This window comes from Leiobunum rupestre, chromosome 4 (genome assembly GCF_980474605.1).
Source record: "Leiobunum rupestre chromosome 4, qqLeiRupe1.1.hap1, whole genome shotgun sequence".
NCBI lineage: Eukaryota > Metazoa > Arthropoda > Arachnida > Opiliones > Sclerosomatidae > Leiobunum > Leiobunum rupestre.
Window position 1 is genome coordinate 58,461,708 of NC_143387.1, and position 18,020 is coordinate 58,479,727.

At 34.8% G+C, this 18,020-nt stretch overlaps 2 protein-coding genes across 2 annotated transcripts in view; one reads left to right on the top strand and one right to left on the bottom strand.

Moving 5' to 3' along the window:
* The window catches only part of LOC149948480 (beta-alanine-activating enzyme-like), a 341,035-nt gene that overhangs the window by 121,895 nt on the left and 201,120 nt on the right, over positions 1–18,020 (bottom strand). The window lies entirely within an intron of this gene.
* LOC149948482 (putative lipid scramblase CLPTM1) lies at positions 13,212–16,513 on the top strand. The gene is made up of 13 exons (XM_090173513.1): positions 13,212–13,408; positions 13,549–13,758; positions 13,814–13,969; positions 14,031–14,148; positions 14,217–14,302; positions 14,366–14,489; positions 14,554–14,656; positions 14,720–14,958; positions 15,016–15,302; positions 15,384–15,519; positions 15,608–15,740; positions 15,804–15,838; positions 15,903–16,513. The coding sequence occupies exons 1-13, from the start codon at positions 13,316–13,318 to the stop codon at positions 16,091–16,093; spliced, it is 1,911 nt and encodes a 636-aa protein (XP_090029639.1). The 5' UTR covers positions 13,212–13,315; the 3' UTR covers positions 16,094–16,513.

An 18,020-nucleotide genomic window follows, 5' to 3' on the forward strand; every position in this document is an offset into this window, starting at 1 on the left:
ATATTTTTCTATTGGTAATTTTTGTTGTTTTTAGTACGTCTAACTCACTGTTGTAACTACTTAATTTATAATATTCTGAATATATTAAACTCGGTTGTTTCGTCTCAATTATTATTATTATTAATTAAAATTTTATACCGGGCGGGATTGAACCGGTATTACGTTTTTAGTAACTAACTCTGAATTGCAGGTATATCTTTAAGGGCCATCTCGAGAAATTAATACCACTAGGGACAATTCTTCCGAGGAGACGTACATTTTGACTTGCCAACTTGTTTAATTTTTCTCGTGTCCAAATTCCCGTCTACGGTCTACCATTTTTGTTTCGCGGTTTTGGTGTACAGTTAGATCGGCTCCATGGCTCAGCGGCGTTTAAAGTTGGTGAAGCATTTTCTTCTACGAGGTAAGTAATTCAAAAATTTTAAAATCAACGGCACTATAGCCTAAACAAGCAGAAACTATAGTTGGTCTTGAACTGATTTTAATACTGTGCGAAATAAAGAACCTTCGATTTTCAAACTTTGAATAGGGACTTGGCAAGTTGGCAGCATGACGTCACACCTTTTGCTATGGCCGCCATGCTGGTATCCTTTTTTTTTCTTCAATTGAAAAAAGCATAGGTGACCTACGTCATGCTGCCTAGTCCCTATTAGTAATTTATGCACAAATAGCCGTAACCAATTTTATTGAGTAATTTCTTAATTATCGTGTTAGTATACGATTATACATAATTAGGGCGCTAAACGTACAATTTTTAAGAAGCCCATTTAAAATTTTGCTAAATAATGTGTAATTAAAAACGCTCTCTTTATTTCGGAGGGAATTTGTTATCAATGATGGATGACTCAACATCATTGATAAAAAAACTCTTAGTTCATACCAAACATCTGATCTTTTTCTTTTAGGCTGAACCGAAGCACGTCACACCAACGCTATTGTTTCGGATGAAGATATCTCAAATTTAAAAAAAGGAATTGTTTGTCTTTTTGCTTCGTACTTTGTTTTCCAGCTACAATACCCCAAAATATTTTGTAAAATGTTGGAGTACTTCCATTAGGTAATTTTGGGAATATACCCCAAAAAAATGTCAATTGCTGCCTGCAACCTTGTTGGCAAAAATAAATACTATTATTTTCACTTACAAGAAAAAATTTTTCATGATTTATCCTGCTAATTGGAATAAAACTCATAAAGAAAGTAGGCTGACAAAGCTAAGGTATACAGGGTCTTTTTTTTTGCTCGGAAAAGTGTTTTTTTTCAAAAACTATTTATAGTACCGATTTCAAATTTGGAAGGTCAATTCTCTATACCGGGGGACATCAGTTTGAGAAATTTGAGCGTTTTCGGTAATGTTTTTCACCAATTTTGAAAAATTATTTTTCGACCACTAGGTGCGAGATAAAAAATTTCTATTATAAAGTTGTAGGCCGTCATCGAAAACCCTTAAAAATTGTTCACTCGACGAAAAACAACTTATTTATCAGTGAAAATTCGAGCTTGAAAAATTTACAAGTTGGTGAAGCCAAATTACGATTGTTTGAAACGATAATTGAAAAGGGAACAAGTCTAATACAAACGTAGTAGAGTTTTCACACTTGAAAAAAGGTACACGTTTGGTTTTTAAATGCAGATATTTTATTCACATAAATTTTTACAAAACATTTTCAATAATATCACCATTGGCTGCAACACAGGTTTGTGCGCGGACAATTAAGTTCTCAAACGCTTTCTCTACCATTTCTGGTGTGACGTCTCGGCAAGCACTGATTATTCGTCTAATGAGTTCCTCCCTAGTTTCAATGGGCGTGGCGTATACCTTTGCTTTAACGAATCCCCAGAGAAAATAATCCAGCGGTGTTAGGTCAGGTGACCTTGCTGGCCAATGCACTGGACCATTTCTCCCTATCCACCTTTCAGGAAACTCGTTGTTGAGGTGCTCAGTTACTTGCCGGGAAAAATGCGGAGGGGCGCTATCTTGCTGAAACCACAACTGACGTCTTTCAGCCAATGGAAGGTCGTCGATTGCGTCACTCAGTTCGTTCTGTAGAAAATGTAAATACCTTTGGCCGTTGAGGTTCGTCGGCAGGAAAAAGGGACCAACTAAACGGTTTCCAACAAGTCCAACCCAAACATTGACCCGTTCAAATTGAACCTGGTGATGATATTCAAAACCCCAATGTGGGTTGATGTCAGACCAAAGATGGCTGTTTTGATGATTAAAGGGCCCATCTCTAGAAAATGACGCTTCGTCGGAGAACAAAACATGGCGCAAAAATTGTCTATCTTCTTGGACAGCATTTAGTAACCAGTTGCTAAATTCATAACGTCTTTGATGGTCTCCGTCAATTAGTCCTTGGTGGAGCGTAGCTCTGTATGGGTGATAGCGATTCTTACGAAGAATTTTCCACACACGATTTGCAGAACAACCCAAATCAGCAGCGGCGTTAGCGCAACTGTGACGAGGATATGCCACAAAGTACGCGAGTACATTGTTCTCGAAGTCTAAATCCGGTTAACCAATCCGCGAAACCTAGGTTGCAAGTTACCAAATTGATTGAAATCGTGAATTGCTCGTCTTACTGTATTTACAGATGGTGCTCCATTTGGATGTCTTTCTGCGAAGATTTCAGTCACTCTTCTAAGGTTTTGCGCTGCTTCTCCATAGTAAATGGCAACTATCTCGGTACGCTCAGCTACTGAATAACGAGGCATTGTTCGAAATATTATCAAACACTGATAATAATCTCCCAAAGTTTTCCTTTAAATACCCAATGCATGTTTAGGATTGACCTATAGCCTCGTGTTTTTTAAATCCGGTCGTTTTTTTAACCAAAGTTTCAACTGGATTAGGTAATTCGGTTTCAATTATCGTTTCAAACAATCGTAATTTGGCTTCACCAACTTGTAAATTTTTCAAGCTCGAATTTTCACTGATAAATAAATTGTTTTTCGTCGAGTGAACAATTTTTAAGGGTTTTCGATGACGGCCTACAACTTTATAATAGAAATTTTTTATCTCGCACCTAGTGGTCGAAAAATAATTTTTCAAAATTGGTGAAAAACATTACCGAAAACGCTCAAATTTCTCAAACTGATGTCCCCCGGTATAGAGAATTGACCTTCCAAATTTGAAATCGGTACTATAAATAGTTTTTGAAAAAAAACACTTTTCCGAGCAAAAAAAAAGACCCTGTATAATTTAAAGCAAACCCAATACAATCTTATAGGATTTGAAGTAGTATTCTTTGTGTTGAAGGGCGGAACCGTACTTCTGAAGGTGCTAAATAGAACTATAGAGTGTTGAAATAGAATCCCTGGAGATGCTGGATTTTCAAAATTAATGCGTTGAGGTGGTACTTAGAACTGTGGAGGGCTTAGAAATGAACCTCTCCTCTTAAGCGGAAAAGTAGAACCGTTACGGGTTTAAACATAAACCCCTAGAGGCGCTTGCTAGAACTGTATATGCTTATTAAAGGACCTATGGGGTGTTGGGTAGAACCGTGGTGTGTTTGAAGAAGAGCCCTTGGACGTGCTAGATAAAACCGTAAGCGGCTTAAGCTGGAACCCCTTTCGGCGCTAGATGGAACCGTGATGGCGGTCAAATCGAACCCGAGGCGGCGTCGGGTAGAACCGTAGGGGTGCGAAGAGGGACCCCTGACGGAGCTTGATGAAACCATGAAGGGCTTAAAATTGAACCCCTGATGGTGTTAGGCGGAACCGTAAGCGGTTTAAGCTGGAATTCCCTTCGGCGCTAGATGGAACTGTGATGGCGGTCAAATCGAACCCGAGGCGGCGTCAGGTAGAACCCCTAACAGTGCTAAATAAAACCATAAGGGGTTCGATAAAAACCCTTGGGGATGCTAAATGGAACCTTTCAAATAGGTTCTAACTAGGTCAAAAAAGGGTTCGAAATAAGGGACATTTTTGGAAACCCTTTTTCCGACCTACATGGAGCCTTTTTTTCTTAAGAGTGTAGTATAAAAATCTTCTTGGTCATGGACGTTCTTTTCGAATGGCTTATCTGGAATTACGGCAGCGATTATATATTTGTTAAACGCTTCGTTAGCGCGAAGGTAAGTGGCTACTCGCTGGAGGTTAGCCGAAGAATTCGTCGCCGCCTTGAAAAAATCGCTGTAAACGTATTCGTAATGGTACGAAAATAACGGCATTTTTTTGGCAAATTTTCTAATCAAGACGGCCATTGCTCCATTTATCACACTCGAGGAGATCCATTCGCCAGCTTTCAAAGTCTTGAAGTTTTCATCATCGAAATCACTTCTTAAAACATTTTTAACGAGGATATTATCTAAACAACCATCGAAGTCTAGTGTCTCATCGTTACATACGAACGCTTCGGTTTTGTCATTTGACGTTATTTGGCGCAATTTTAGTTTCACCCTCGAACGACTTTGTTATTTGCGTCGACATTTCGTGGCTTTTATTTCCGACAGTTTCAACATGGGAGGCTTTGAGAATAAGCTTTTCCTTTTCGTTTTTATCCGTTTCTTCGTTTGGACCGCTTTTTGTACTTCTGTACGGTCATAGATCGTCAGTTTGTTATCTTCAGTTAAGGCATAGCCTTGATCGATTATCGGGTTGGGCATTTTTTCAAATAATTCTTCTTCATATTCTAATCGTCTTCGACATGGCGAGAGACCCCTAACTTTAGGGACGTCTTCAACGGTAACCTCGTAGTGCTTTATGTTTATTAGCATATCCTCCGGTATATCTAACAATACATAAGCTTCTCTGACAGATAATTGCGAGTGTTGTCTCTGCTCGCATTTAATCCAAACTTCTAAAAGGTTTTTCAAGCGGATATGCTCTTTAAGAAAATGAAACTCGGCCTTTAGCCCGTGCTTTCCGTAAGCAACCCATCTTTCATCAGCAGTTTGAATTGGGCTTTCAACACTAATTCAGTACTCGTAGGGCTAGACACTTCGGACCATCGACTTCCAGTATTACACCAATGGTTGTATTGTTCTTTGGCCCACCGGTAATTTGCGTCTCGGTCTTCTTTGTTCTTGTCTTTGGGCCCCAAACAATTTTTGGCTCATCATAAGCCCTAGAGGAGTAAAAACGAACTGGGCTTGACCATTTTGTTGTGTGTATATAAGATACTAGTTTGGCTATTTATTAATAGTTATTCGTGAGTATTCCTAAAGTCCAATATGCCAAATGTCTTAGAATTCAAAGATCTAATATATATAATTAAAATTACGGTAACTATAAACTTAAAAAACTCTTGGATGCCACATACTAATTAAATATGGTTTATACAGATAATATAATTCGGTCTACCCTCGCTATGTAATATAAAATTAAGTTAATTAAACAGTTATATTAAAATAAATTATAAACTAAATCCCTGCCTTCAGCAAAGCTAAAATTAAATCCCTCACATTATAGTGCTAATTAAACTGTTTTTCTCTCTGTCATATGACCGTGGTGCAATACGTACATTCCCTAAACTTTCCCGAGGTATTCGCTGGACAAAAGACAAAACCCGCAACATTTCCCTCAGTTCACAGCGATCCCATGAAACCATTTTCAGGTTCGCAGGCCTCAGGCCTACCACCAAGTTACGAGACTCCATCAACAGCGTGATTTTCCAATCCTGCAAGGTCAAGAACACGTAACTCGCTACGGCGATAGATACTACCAGCTTCAGCGTTCTCCCCCGCTTGTAATCCGTGTTAAAGACCAGGGTGCGCCACTAAAAGTAATCCCGAGACCCACTAAGCCCCCCCACCCCCCGCAACCACGAGCTAATTTTCCTAGATAAAACGACGTCATCGGTAGCATCACAATACACGAGTCTTAAATTAATCAATGACCCACATAAAACATGAGGTCACCAGTTGTTTATATTTCAAACCGCAGAACCAAACCCGAAATCAGAGCGCAAAAACTTAAGAATTCTAATTTTCAAGATTCTGACAGTCCAAGTGTCATATCTAAACCAATACGACAGTATAAGAATGCGCGATGAAGTCGGTCTCGAATATCACTATTAACTTAACCAAGAATCCATAAGTAGCGTTATGGATTCCTGGTCAACTTAAAAGAAAAGACCCCTTGCTGAAACCCTAGCGCAAAGTCGTGAACGAGATTCTCATCGCAAGATGATATCCATCCATCCAGGGCATTCCGATCAGAAGAGAATAGTCAAAGCAGTAGAAGATCAACGAAGAGCAATGTCTTCGCCATCCTCATGCAGCCTGATGGACACCGATTACCTAACAATCCCGAGAGGAAAATAGGCCTATTGTATATAAAAAACACTCTTTTTGTTTTATTTCGCACATGAATCACTTTTAAAAATAACCACGAACATAACACGTCGCTCAAATATAATCAATATAACTTTACCGTTTTATATCAACAATTCCGCGTTTTTCTCGCTATGTATTTTTCTTAGTTTTCCGGTTTTTTTTTAAATCCTTGTTTAAATGTTCGATAAATAAATAAATAATTTCGTATAATTTATTTCCCCTTCGTTTTACTATTTCCACGATTTCGAAACAAAATTTTATAGTTACGAATTTCAGATTTTATATTTCAATTATCGTGTATGCAAGAACGTAAAATTATCATTTAGCTGCTTCAATAACACCCTTAATTACTCGAAAATTCTCGTAACTTAATTTTTCCGTGGTTTGTCCATTTGAAGGAAAACACTTAGAATGAAATATTCAGCCGCCAGACAACTAGCGGCATCTATCGTACGACGTGACGGCGATTGTATATGATTTAAAAAATCCTCGTTTTAGGCGCTTGCAAAAATTCCTCGTTTTAGATTTTCCTGGTTTTCAAAGAAATTTGTTTTAGCAACGTATTTCTGATTTATATTAATACATCGTAAGTATGAGAAACTCGAATTAACATTTAAATGGTTAATAAATAGCTTTAATTACTCTCAAATTCGTATAATTCATTTATTCTCGTTTTACTTCTTCCGCGATACTTTTGATACAACTTTTAATCTAAGACGTCGATGTTGACCAAACTTGTCGAGGATACGGAACAGTTAAAAGGCTACGTGGTAGCGTTAAGAAAACCCAGGTTTTCGATGGTATAAAACCAGATGTGGATGATAAAACGGAAAAGTCCGGGTTTTAGTCAATTCCTCGATTTTTAAAGGAATTGTTCGTAATAAGCGTTTAAATTAACGTATGAAGGTTTGAGAGAGACAATTTAAAATTAAAATGTTCAATAAATAAATAAATAATTTCGTATAATTTTTTTCTCTTCGTTTTACTATTTCCGTGATTTTGAAACAAAATGTTATAATTACGAATTTCAGATTTTATATTTAAAGTATCGTAAAATTAGCATTTAGCTGCTTCATAAACACCCTTAATTACTGGAATATTATCGTAATTTAATTTTCCGTGCGGCATCTATCGCACGACGTGACGGCGATTGTATATGATTTACAAAAATCCTCGTTTTAGTCGCTTGCAAAAATTCCTCTTTTTAGTTGCACATCGAGATATATATATATCGAAGTGGGACTATTGCTATGGACGGATTGTCGTTAAGTGTTGTATGTTGTAAGTTGTATGTTGTTTGGCGTGGAAAAGCGACGACACGGTAGATGGAGCTGCGAAAAATAATTTATTAATATAACTTATACAATGGCGGAGCTTAGGTTAGTAGCGCCCCCACGCGGCGTAAGATTTTGCGCCCCTTTCTATATATTTATATATCTATATTTATATTTATATTTATATTTATATATATATATATATATATATATATATATATATATATATATATATATATATATATATATATATATATATATATCTCTCTCTCTCTCTCTCTCTCTCTCTCTATATATATATATATACAGGGTGTTACGGATAAAAGTACTGATATGCATTCTATGGCTTTGTTTTCAAACTCATTTTACTTCTAAAAGGACATTAATAAACTTTCGCCACTTGTTATTAAAGTTTCTCGCCTCACGGATAAAAAACAATTGATAGTTTAATGAAAACAATTTGGTTCAAGGAAGAATATTGTTTGCCAGATTTAAGGCTGTGTCCGGTTTTTGGGGTAGTTTTTTGAGAGCTCATATCTCTGAAACGAAGCACTTTAGGACCCATGTTTATTAGGCATTTTCTACTCATAGAGATCGCCCATAGAATGCACATAGAAAGTTTCGGTACTCTTACCCGTAACACCCTGTATATATATATATATATATATATAGATAGATATATAGATATATAGATATAGCTATATATAGATATATGGATATATATATTAGGGATGCGACGGTTCCATGTTTTCAGACTATCTCGGTTCCGGTTCTTAAATTTGCGCTTTGCCGGTTCCTAGAATTTACACGGTTCCTCTCGGTTCTTAGTTTCATTCCTAATCCCTATAAATTAGTAAATTTTCAACTTAGTGGTAAAAAGTTCTAGAACCCTTTATTAACCGTTTATCTTTATAAAAAAACTCGGTTCCGGTTCCTAGATTTTAATATTATCGTTTCCGGTTCTGGTTCCGGTTAACCGTTGCATCCCTAATAGATATATAGATATAGATATAAAAATTCAACAAATTGGAGCTATTTAGAAAGAAGATTATAGAATTTATTTTTATTTAAAAACGTTTTTCAAAAAATTTCAAAATTCTTTAACATAGGATGGTAAATTATATATCAAAAGATACGAAATCACATGGCCTCAACAGCTTTGGTATTGGTTTGCCCACCCGCGTATCCTGAGGGTGGGCGGTGGCCACTCTTTAACATAGGATGGTAAATTATATATCAAACGATAGGAAATCACATGGCCTCAACAGCTTTTAAATTGGTTTGCCCACCCGGGTATCCTGAGGGTGGGCGGCACCCACTTTTTAACTTAGGATGGAAATTTTTATATCAAACGATAAGAAATCACGTAGCCTCAACAGTTTTTGTATTAGTTTGCCTACCTGTGTCTACTAAGGGTGTATGGGTTTGCTCACTCGAATACACTGATGTGGAACTAATATTACGGCCTGGGCCGACTTATTACTATATTCTTCGATTTAGTTATAATTACAATTTTCTGATTTTATATTTCAATTATTGTAGGTACGAGAACGTAAAATTTTCATATATATATATATATATATATATATATATATATATATATATATATATATATATATATATATATATATTACACGAAAATTATCGTTATTTAATTTTTCCGTCGTTTGTTTATCGCATGGCAAAAATTCCTCGTTGATTATTTTCCGCGGTTTAATTGCTGCGCTCAGCGTGAAAAAGCCGTCATACTACTATTTGGTAGTTTTCCTTCATTTTCCTCGATTTCCTCGTTTTCCGGGTTTTCCTTGTTTTAGTCGTACCCGCTTTTTGTGCCCGATTTCAGTCATAGAGATAGAAAATAAGTAGAGGCCCAACCAGGGGGAAAAAAGAGCTTCTTTTTGAAAATTTCATCCCCCCTCCCCCCCGTGGCATGCGTTATAGGGAAGAAGTACGTAGCGCCACCACACCATTCTGAAGGAACTAGAAATAGACGTAAGAAACAAACTACAGCTTTTGAAAAACCAAACTTTTTAGGCTTTAAGGAAGTTCCTGTAACTTGTAATAGGCTTTATTATCATAAATAAAGAAAAAAAATGTGAAGTTTGAAATATTACTTTTTTTTTTACAATTTTGAATGAATTATAATAATTTAACTATAGTAATTATGTAAATTTAAATAAATCTGAAAATGGTTGAAGCTTGTGAAGTTGCAAATTGGATTTTCCCTTCAACAAAACCGGGAGAAAAGTATACAATTTTAATGGTTTAATAATATTTGTGATATCGGTATATACAAAAACAACTTAATAGCGTACTTACTGCTAACATAATGATTTGGTCAGTTCGGAGACGCTCGAGATTAATAATATACATCTAGCACCTACTGTTGTACGGAAACTTTAAAACTCCCAAAACGTCTTCGGATGTCCAAGATAAAATAGTTTTATTCCGTGATTAATGTTATTTAAAATTTTTAATCCGTATGGATGGATTTTGAATTTCAAATTTGTTCAACTGAGTTACACAGGCTACTCACACTGCAAAAGGCTCTGGAAACTGAGAGAAACAAAGTTAGATTGCTGTGAAAACAACTTCATGTAACCAAGAACTAATTTATGTATAAGAACGATCTAGAAGCCATATTTTCTCGGCTTCAAGTACTGCTTGTTTTTATTTTATGGGCGGAGTTTCGTATTTGGACTTTCGACGTCGCCATCTACTGAGGAATTATGGCCGCCATCCACACAGGCATTCTTTACTGAGCACGCGCTTCTGGCAATCTGAAGATCGTGAGTTCGCGCCCGACTCCGGACGGAACGGTTTTCACTATAGAGTTTTTAAAATTAAATTTTACAAAACTGAAATTTAACTCTTCTAAATAATTCATTATTATAATTCTCTAAAATATATTATGTTTAATAAATGTTAAATTTGTTTTATAAAATATAAATTAATAAAACTCTATAGTAAAAATGAGTAAAAACTTTTCTTGCGAGCTAAAACTTATATTGAGACGTGCTTGAGAAGGGCTGCGGCCCGAAGTATCTCACTGCTTTCTTAGTCAACTGTTGTGGTATTGTCTATACTTCCAATAATACATAGTCGTGAATGTATAAAAGTAATAAATAGTTTATTAATGGTTGGTGATATTTACATAATGAGGAACCAACTATCTAGCAGGAGGGTTGGGAAGCATACTGAATGACGAACAAGCATTCCTAATCCCTATAAATTAGTAAATTTTCAACTTAGTGGTAAAAAGTTCTAGAACCCTTTATTAACCGTTTATCTTTATAAAAAAACTCGGTTCTGGTTCCTAGATTTTAATATTATCGTTTCCGGTTCTGGTTCCGGTTAACCGTTGCATCCCCAATAGATATATAGATATAGATATATAAATTCAACATATTGGAGCTATTTAGAAAGAAGATTATAGAATTTATTTTTATTTAAAAACGTTTTTCAAAAAATTTCAAAATTCTTCTTTCGAGATTTTGAAGTAGAAAATGAATTAATTAAAAGATTCAAATCTATTTCACGAGCCGCTCATTTAACAGTCATGTACATTTCTTTTGTAAATTATTAAAAATAAACCGGTTTTGTCACAGTTTTGTTTAGTTCGTGTATGTAAAGGGGGGGCCCCCAAATTAAAGAATTAAGTAGCCTACCCATAGTAATATCCTGGCGCCGCCACTGCGAATATCACATTATATGTTACTTTTAAATTTAAACAACCCGTCTCCTTATTAAGCTCTCCAACATAGAAATGTAACACAGAGTAAAAACGTGTCCATCATGTATCCTGCTTTTTGATCTAATTCTAAGCAGTAAAACTTAAAGTAAAGTAGAGTAAATCTCGTAACGCGAATAGATAATCTAAAAAGTCTCCGGCGTGTACCCTGCTTTATGAACTAATTCTTCGAAGAGTAAGTTAAAATGAAATAGCGTAAAACTCGTAACGCATTTAAATTATCTACTCGTGTTTAAAGACTGAACTACATCAAATTTAAACCAGTCTTTACCAACTATAAAATTTACTCACTTTATAGTCCTCGAAAAAATGCACCCCCAAACCTCTTGCGCCCCCACGCAGTTGCGTACCCTGCGTACCCTATATCGCCGCCCCTGATTACAATAGTAAACATAACATCAACCTACAAATCTTGGCAACACTAGCTGTTGGATGACATAGTCCACCATTGTCCTTTAAAAGGCGTAAATGTTTGGTTGGGTCCTTTGAATAATTTGCATAGTTAAGATTTGATAGTGAGGAAGGCCTTTCGTCTAAGGCGCGTAAACATGTTTGGCATTTTAATGCGTTACGCAATTTCTTTACAACAAATCCAGCCATATAACGGATTATGTTTTCTCGAAAGATGTTGGATGTTGATGTTTCATCAGTAAGAAACATAATATATTTCTTCCTCTAGAGATTGTTCTTCAATAACTCGAAGTTCGTTGGTTGGAACTGAAACCTCGAACAAAATTTGGAAGGTGAGTGTTGTAAAAAGCAATTACGTTGCCACTTTTTGATGTTTCAATTTTAGTAACCAACATGTTTTTATATGCTGCAGTGAAGTTCCTACACGTAGGATTGTTGTTCTACTCTCCTCGCTGACGAATTGGGTAAAAATATAGTGTTTTCCACAAACAAAATGATACTTTCCGGGTATTAAGTTCAATCAATTTATTGCTTTAAGCTATTTTGAGCACAAGTTTAAGTTAGATTGAGGTACTCTTTATTATGAAAAATGGACAATACAAGGTTTTAAAACCAAGAAATACTTGGGAAATGGTATTTTTTCCTTTGGTGACCGACTTTTGCAATTGGGAACTACACAAGTTTGTACCATTTTCCGGTTTTTGAAGTTAAAATTTACATAAAATATTTAATTTTGCGTTGTATTTTCCCAAAAATAAAATATTTTCCTACCTTCTTTATTTTCGTAAATTAAACCATTTTTATAAGTCGCGGTAAGCCTAGCACGTTTTTGCGTCCAGCGTTCGAATTTTCCGCTTTTTACAGTTTCTCCATTCTCCAATAAATGATTTGGTGGCGCCATGGAATTATGTCCATATCACTCAACCCGGGCACAAAAAGGGAGTGCCTTCCAGCCTGCGATACTCCGACTAGGTATAAGTATAGTTCCTGTGTCTATGTTTAGGAGTGACAAAAGGGGAACTGGGAAGTATAATTCGATATTAACATTTCTTAAGTAATTTTACTTTAACCGCGGTTCTAAGAAGGTTGTACTTATTAATATTTTATTAATTTAAAAAACTGGTCGTGTTTTAAATATTTAATCGTAAACCTTATAAATTTTGTCCATATCACACATGAGCCGTGCGCGGGACTGAAAACCAATGCTGAAAAGAGGGCACAAAAAGCGAATTCCTTCTAGCGGGCAATACTCCGTCTAGGTATAAGTATAGTTCCTATCGGTTCCTATGGTCTATGACCAAAAGTAATCAATTTTAATTTCATAATATTTTATAATTTAAAATTATGAGTGATTTATTGATTGAACAGAAACAATTAAACCCAAATAATAGCTTAATTTTCGTAATGTATGACGTTTTAATTTTTTTTTTTCAAATAAGAGTTAAAGAACGTAAAATATCCCATAGTAGGCAGCACTGTTCAAGTTAAGTTAATGGTGTAACTCATGCTTCGACTCGTTAGCGGTATTGGGATTACTTTCACTTCTATGATTGGAGATACCTATTAAAATAAGTATTTTTCGAAGTAATTGAATAAATTAAAGTATGGCGAGTAATAATAATGATGTTAGTCAAGAACTTGTTTCTACAAATGATAATTCTGGTGAAGCTGCCACATCGGAGAATTCCAATGGAGAGGTAAGGCCTTGGCCTAAAATTTAGGTGGCCTACTTAATAAAAATCAAAGAGGAGAGTGAGATAACATTCAGTTTCTCAATCTATTTAATGAAATGTAATTTTTTATGGTAATGAAAAAATTTAATTTTTCACTAACGAAGGAAGCTCCACCACCTCAACAGCCTGCACAAACATCTTACTTTTCAATAGCCAAAGGGCTTATTGTGAGAGCAGTTATCATATACTTCATCAGTAGCTTTTTTCAAAGACCATCCACAAATAATACTAATCAAAATAGTAGTGGTAATGGCCAAACATCGCCCATGGCTGTCAAAGGATCTTCAAATGTTTATAGCAATGGGACTATCATGGTAATATTTAGTGGCAAATTTTTTTATCTGATATTTAAAAATGACTATTTCATAGGATTTATATTTTTACTTATCTGAGGATGAATTAATCGTTGATTTTAATCAAAAGAACTTGGTGTGGCACATACCAAATATTATTTATGGAGACTGGTATGGAGGACCAGAGGGAAATAGTGTTTATACACTAGAAGCCTCCATTGATATTCCTGAAGTAATTTCAGAATTAAGTCGGTTAAATAATGCAAAGTTAATGAAAATTCTTCAAATTACAGCGGGTGCAAAATAATGGAAGTTTATGGGGCCATATTTTCTTTGTTAAAAGTGGAATGTCACCCAATCCACTTGATAAGGAGAGATATTCTTACATTACCACTGTTCATAAATATAAACGTAATTTGGTTTCCTTTCAATAAAAACCTTACTAACTTTGTTATTTCTAACTCTTATTTGCACTTTAGGTCTCAATAGATTCAAAAAACGTCATTTCACAAAAACGCACAATCTCCTGACTGGAGAAACATCTGCATCACCAGAAGATGTTGCTGTAAATCTTTCATAACAAATATTCAAACTTTTTATTTTTCTTTCATTAATATTTTATTCTTAGAAATTGGTTGATAATGAAAAAATGGTGGAGGTTTCTTCTCATTGGCATCCCAACTTAACCATTAATATAGTAGATGATCATACTCCTTGGACTCGGGGCCATGTACCACCTCCATTGGATGAATGTACAAAAGTAGTTTGAATAGTTTTAGCCATGATTTTTCTTATGGAGTATAATTTGCATTGTAGATATTGAATTTGAACCCACAACTGGGAAGTATTTCCCTATTGTCTACTTCAACGACTATTGGAATTTGTTGAGGGATTATACACCAATTAATGAGACTACAAAGTGAGATTGTTGTCTATTAATTTAGTTATCTTAAGTCTGACTTCTAATGCGTATTTTTAATAGGACCTTGAGCTTAAGTTTAACATTTCAACCATTATCGTTATTCCGTTGGCAACTGTACACAGCCCAAGCTATGAGGTCTCGTTGGATGTCTTTCTTAGGCCAAGATCTGATGCAAGAGAGTGATGATGAACAAGATTCTCTAAAGGAAGCTCTGATTGAAACCTCTCCCTATTTATTAGGATTAACATTTGTGATCTCTATTGTCCACAGTGTTTTTGAGTTTCTCGCTTTTAAAAATGGTAATAACCCAATTGACTTAAAATTTATTCAAAATTAAGTTTTTTTTTGTCTCTTAGACATTCAATTTTGGAAAAATCGTAAATCTTTGGAAGGTCTATCAGTCCGTTCAGTTTTCTTCAACGTGTTTCAGTCTTTGATCGTTTTGCTTTATGTTTTGGATAATGATACGAACTTGATGGTCCGAATATCAGTTTTTGTGGGACTAATCATCGAATTTTGGAAGATTCACAAAGTTATTAACATCAAAGTCGATAGGGAAAATAAATTATTTGGTATTTTTCCTAGACTGAGCTATACAGAGAAAAGCTCCTATGTTGACTCACCAACTAAAGAATATGATTTGGTAAACAGGTTTTATTATTTTGGCTTGAAGATACTTTTTGGGGGAATATGGAACTTAGATTTTTCTCTTTTACGTGTGTAGATAGCGTTTCGATACCTCTCTTGGTTACTTTATCCATTACTATTTGGGTATGCTATCTACTCTGTAATCTACCATGAACATAAGGGTTGGTACTCTTTCGTATTGAGTATGCTCTATGGGTTCCTATTAACATTTGGTAAGCGCTTGGCTCCTCTTTCTACAGATAAAATTGAACCTTTTTAGATGCTTCTATTTATAACGTACTGAAACTGTTAACTCAACAGGTTTCATTATGATGACACCTCAGTTATTTATAAATTATAAACTGAAATCAGTCGCTCATTTACCATGGAGGATGTTAACGTATAAATTCTTGAACACATTCATTGACGATATTTTTGCCTTTGTGATTAAAATGTAAGGATATATATAACACCCCAAAATTAAATTGGAATGTTATAATATTAATTTTCTTTTCAGGCCAACTATGTACCGCTTAGGTTGCTTTCGAGATGGTAAATATATAAAAATTTTCTAGCTAAATATTTTTCTGAAACTGGATTTACTCTTTATTTACAGACATAATCTTCTTAATATTCCTTTACCAACGGTGGATCTATAGAGTAGATCCCAAGAGAGTTAATGAATTTGGTATAAGTGGGGAGGATGTGGATGGGAATTTGGCTCAACCGGCAGAGTTACAAAATGAACAAGCCACACCAATTACGAATGGAGTTACATCCCCTACAGGAGACAAAAAGAATGATTAATGTAGTGTTAAAGTTAATAATTATTTTAAAATTAATAGTTTTTCAACCGTTTGTAATTGTGAAAGCTATTTGTCAGTGTTGTATTTGCCTTTTCTTAAATTTATTTTCAGACCAGTTCTTAATTGTTAATAGAGTTTCTCAAAAATACATACTGGCCAATAGCTTTTTTAAAGTGCAAAAATTGCACATGGAAAAGTCATAGCCATAAAATTATTCAAACTATACATGTAATGGAAAGTTTCAGCTCATTTTTCAACTATATCTGACATTTTTTTAAAATCTCTTTTTGTTACACTTAGTATACCGTATTTCGATATTCCTTATTTATTGAAATTCCAGGCATGCTTATTTTTTTACTTTTGTTATTCTTGTATTTTCAAATACTGGAACTAATTAAAGTAAATGCCTCTAACTTGATAACGTGAAAAACAAACTGATTATGAAAAATGTAACAGGAGCCAAATATTTTTCTGGTAAATGAACCAGTTTCTCTATTAGTAAGTTTTTTTGTAGCATTTACACCAGATAAGTTTCTAAATAATAAGGCTCTAATTTGAATCAGACCTCATGTCATGTAATATAAGAAACTACTTAATCCTCTCTTGTGGGTGCCAACCCAATTTGGGACATGATACATTAATATGGTATATGCTTAATCTGCAGATGAATCAAAGAAGTTGAAAAAAAAATGAAAAATATTTTCCAAAATTCTACCAGGATTTTTAGTATTGCCTATCACTACTTTTACAAATTCTCACTCTATAGTCTTAAACTTTGAGAACTTTTGATTCGATATTTCTTTTAGGGTGGAGGGAAGGCTGGGTTCTTATTTTTGGTTGTATGGAAAGCATTCACATGGGGATAAAGTTTAAAATTACATACTTTGTCTATTGACTTTTGGTGGTACTGATTACTAAACTAACTATTAGAGTTTTAAGTTTATTTAGTGGAGTTTATTCTGGTTTTTTGTAAAATTCAGAACACTTAAAATGGACAAATAAGAGTTTGCGTCCTGGATTGCAGTTATGTACCCCAAAAAAAAAAAAACAACATAGTGTTACCTTCGGGAAAAGGTTGCAAATGTGGAAATATGCTATTTTGGATTACACTTCATGCAGTGACTGGGAAAAATAAAGTCAGAAATAGTTTTTTTTTCGAGATCATAACGTTGAGGAAGCTTCAAAATTAGTATGGGAAAGATATTGTATATCTGCTGGATGTAATTTGTTATTTGTCTTTGCTTTTTTTCTTTCCACAAACTCGTGTGATCCAAGTCCGTTTGTATCAACTAATATGTTCAATCAATTTTTTTTTGTCACTTGAGTATATTTATACATGTATGATAATGGGTGCATTCAATAATTGAAATCGTAAAATAACTCCATACTTCTGATTGTGTTACCATTTGTTCCGATTGGCGATTGTGACGTAAAAGAAGGTTGAAAGGTAATAATTATTCAATAATCCCCAATAATATATTTTCCGATAGAAATATTCCTATATTGCTAATGCAGGCCCGGGATGAATTTTCAAGATTCATTTCATGAGGCGAAATGGGTCATAGTAAATTTTTAAAACTTTTACTATGATAATATAGGGTACATATTTTAGATTGATAGTTGGAGTAATACCGGCGATTATATTCAGTCGTTATGCGGCGTATGCTTCCACATTCAGAGGGAAAATCGTAGGCATTGAAAACTGCCCTCGCCTGCGAAGGTACACGATTTATTAGAGATAGCATAAACTTGTGATAATATTTTTTCTGGTAGGAAACGGAAGGTTTTTGAATGCACCCAGCGTTACACGGGTGTATGTGATAGTTATACATTTTTCAAAAGATGGTGTAATTTATTATTTAAAGAATTACTTGGATTTTTACGTATCACCCCATTATTTGTAGCTTTGTGCCTTTGTTCAAAGGTTT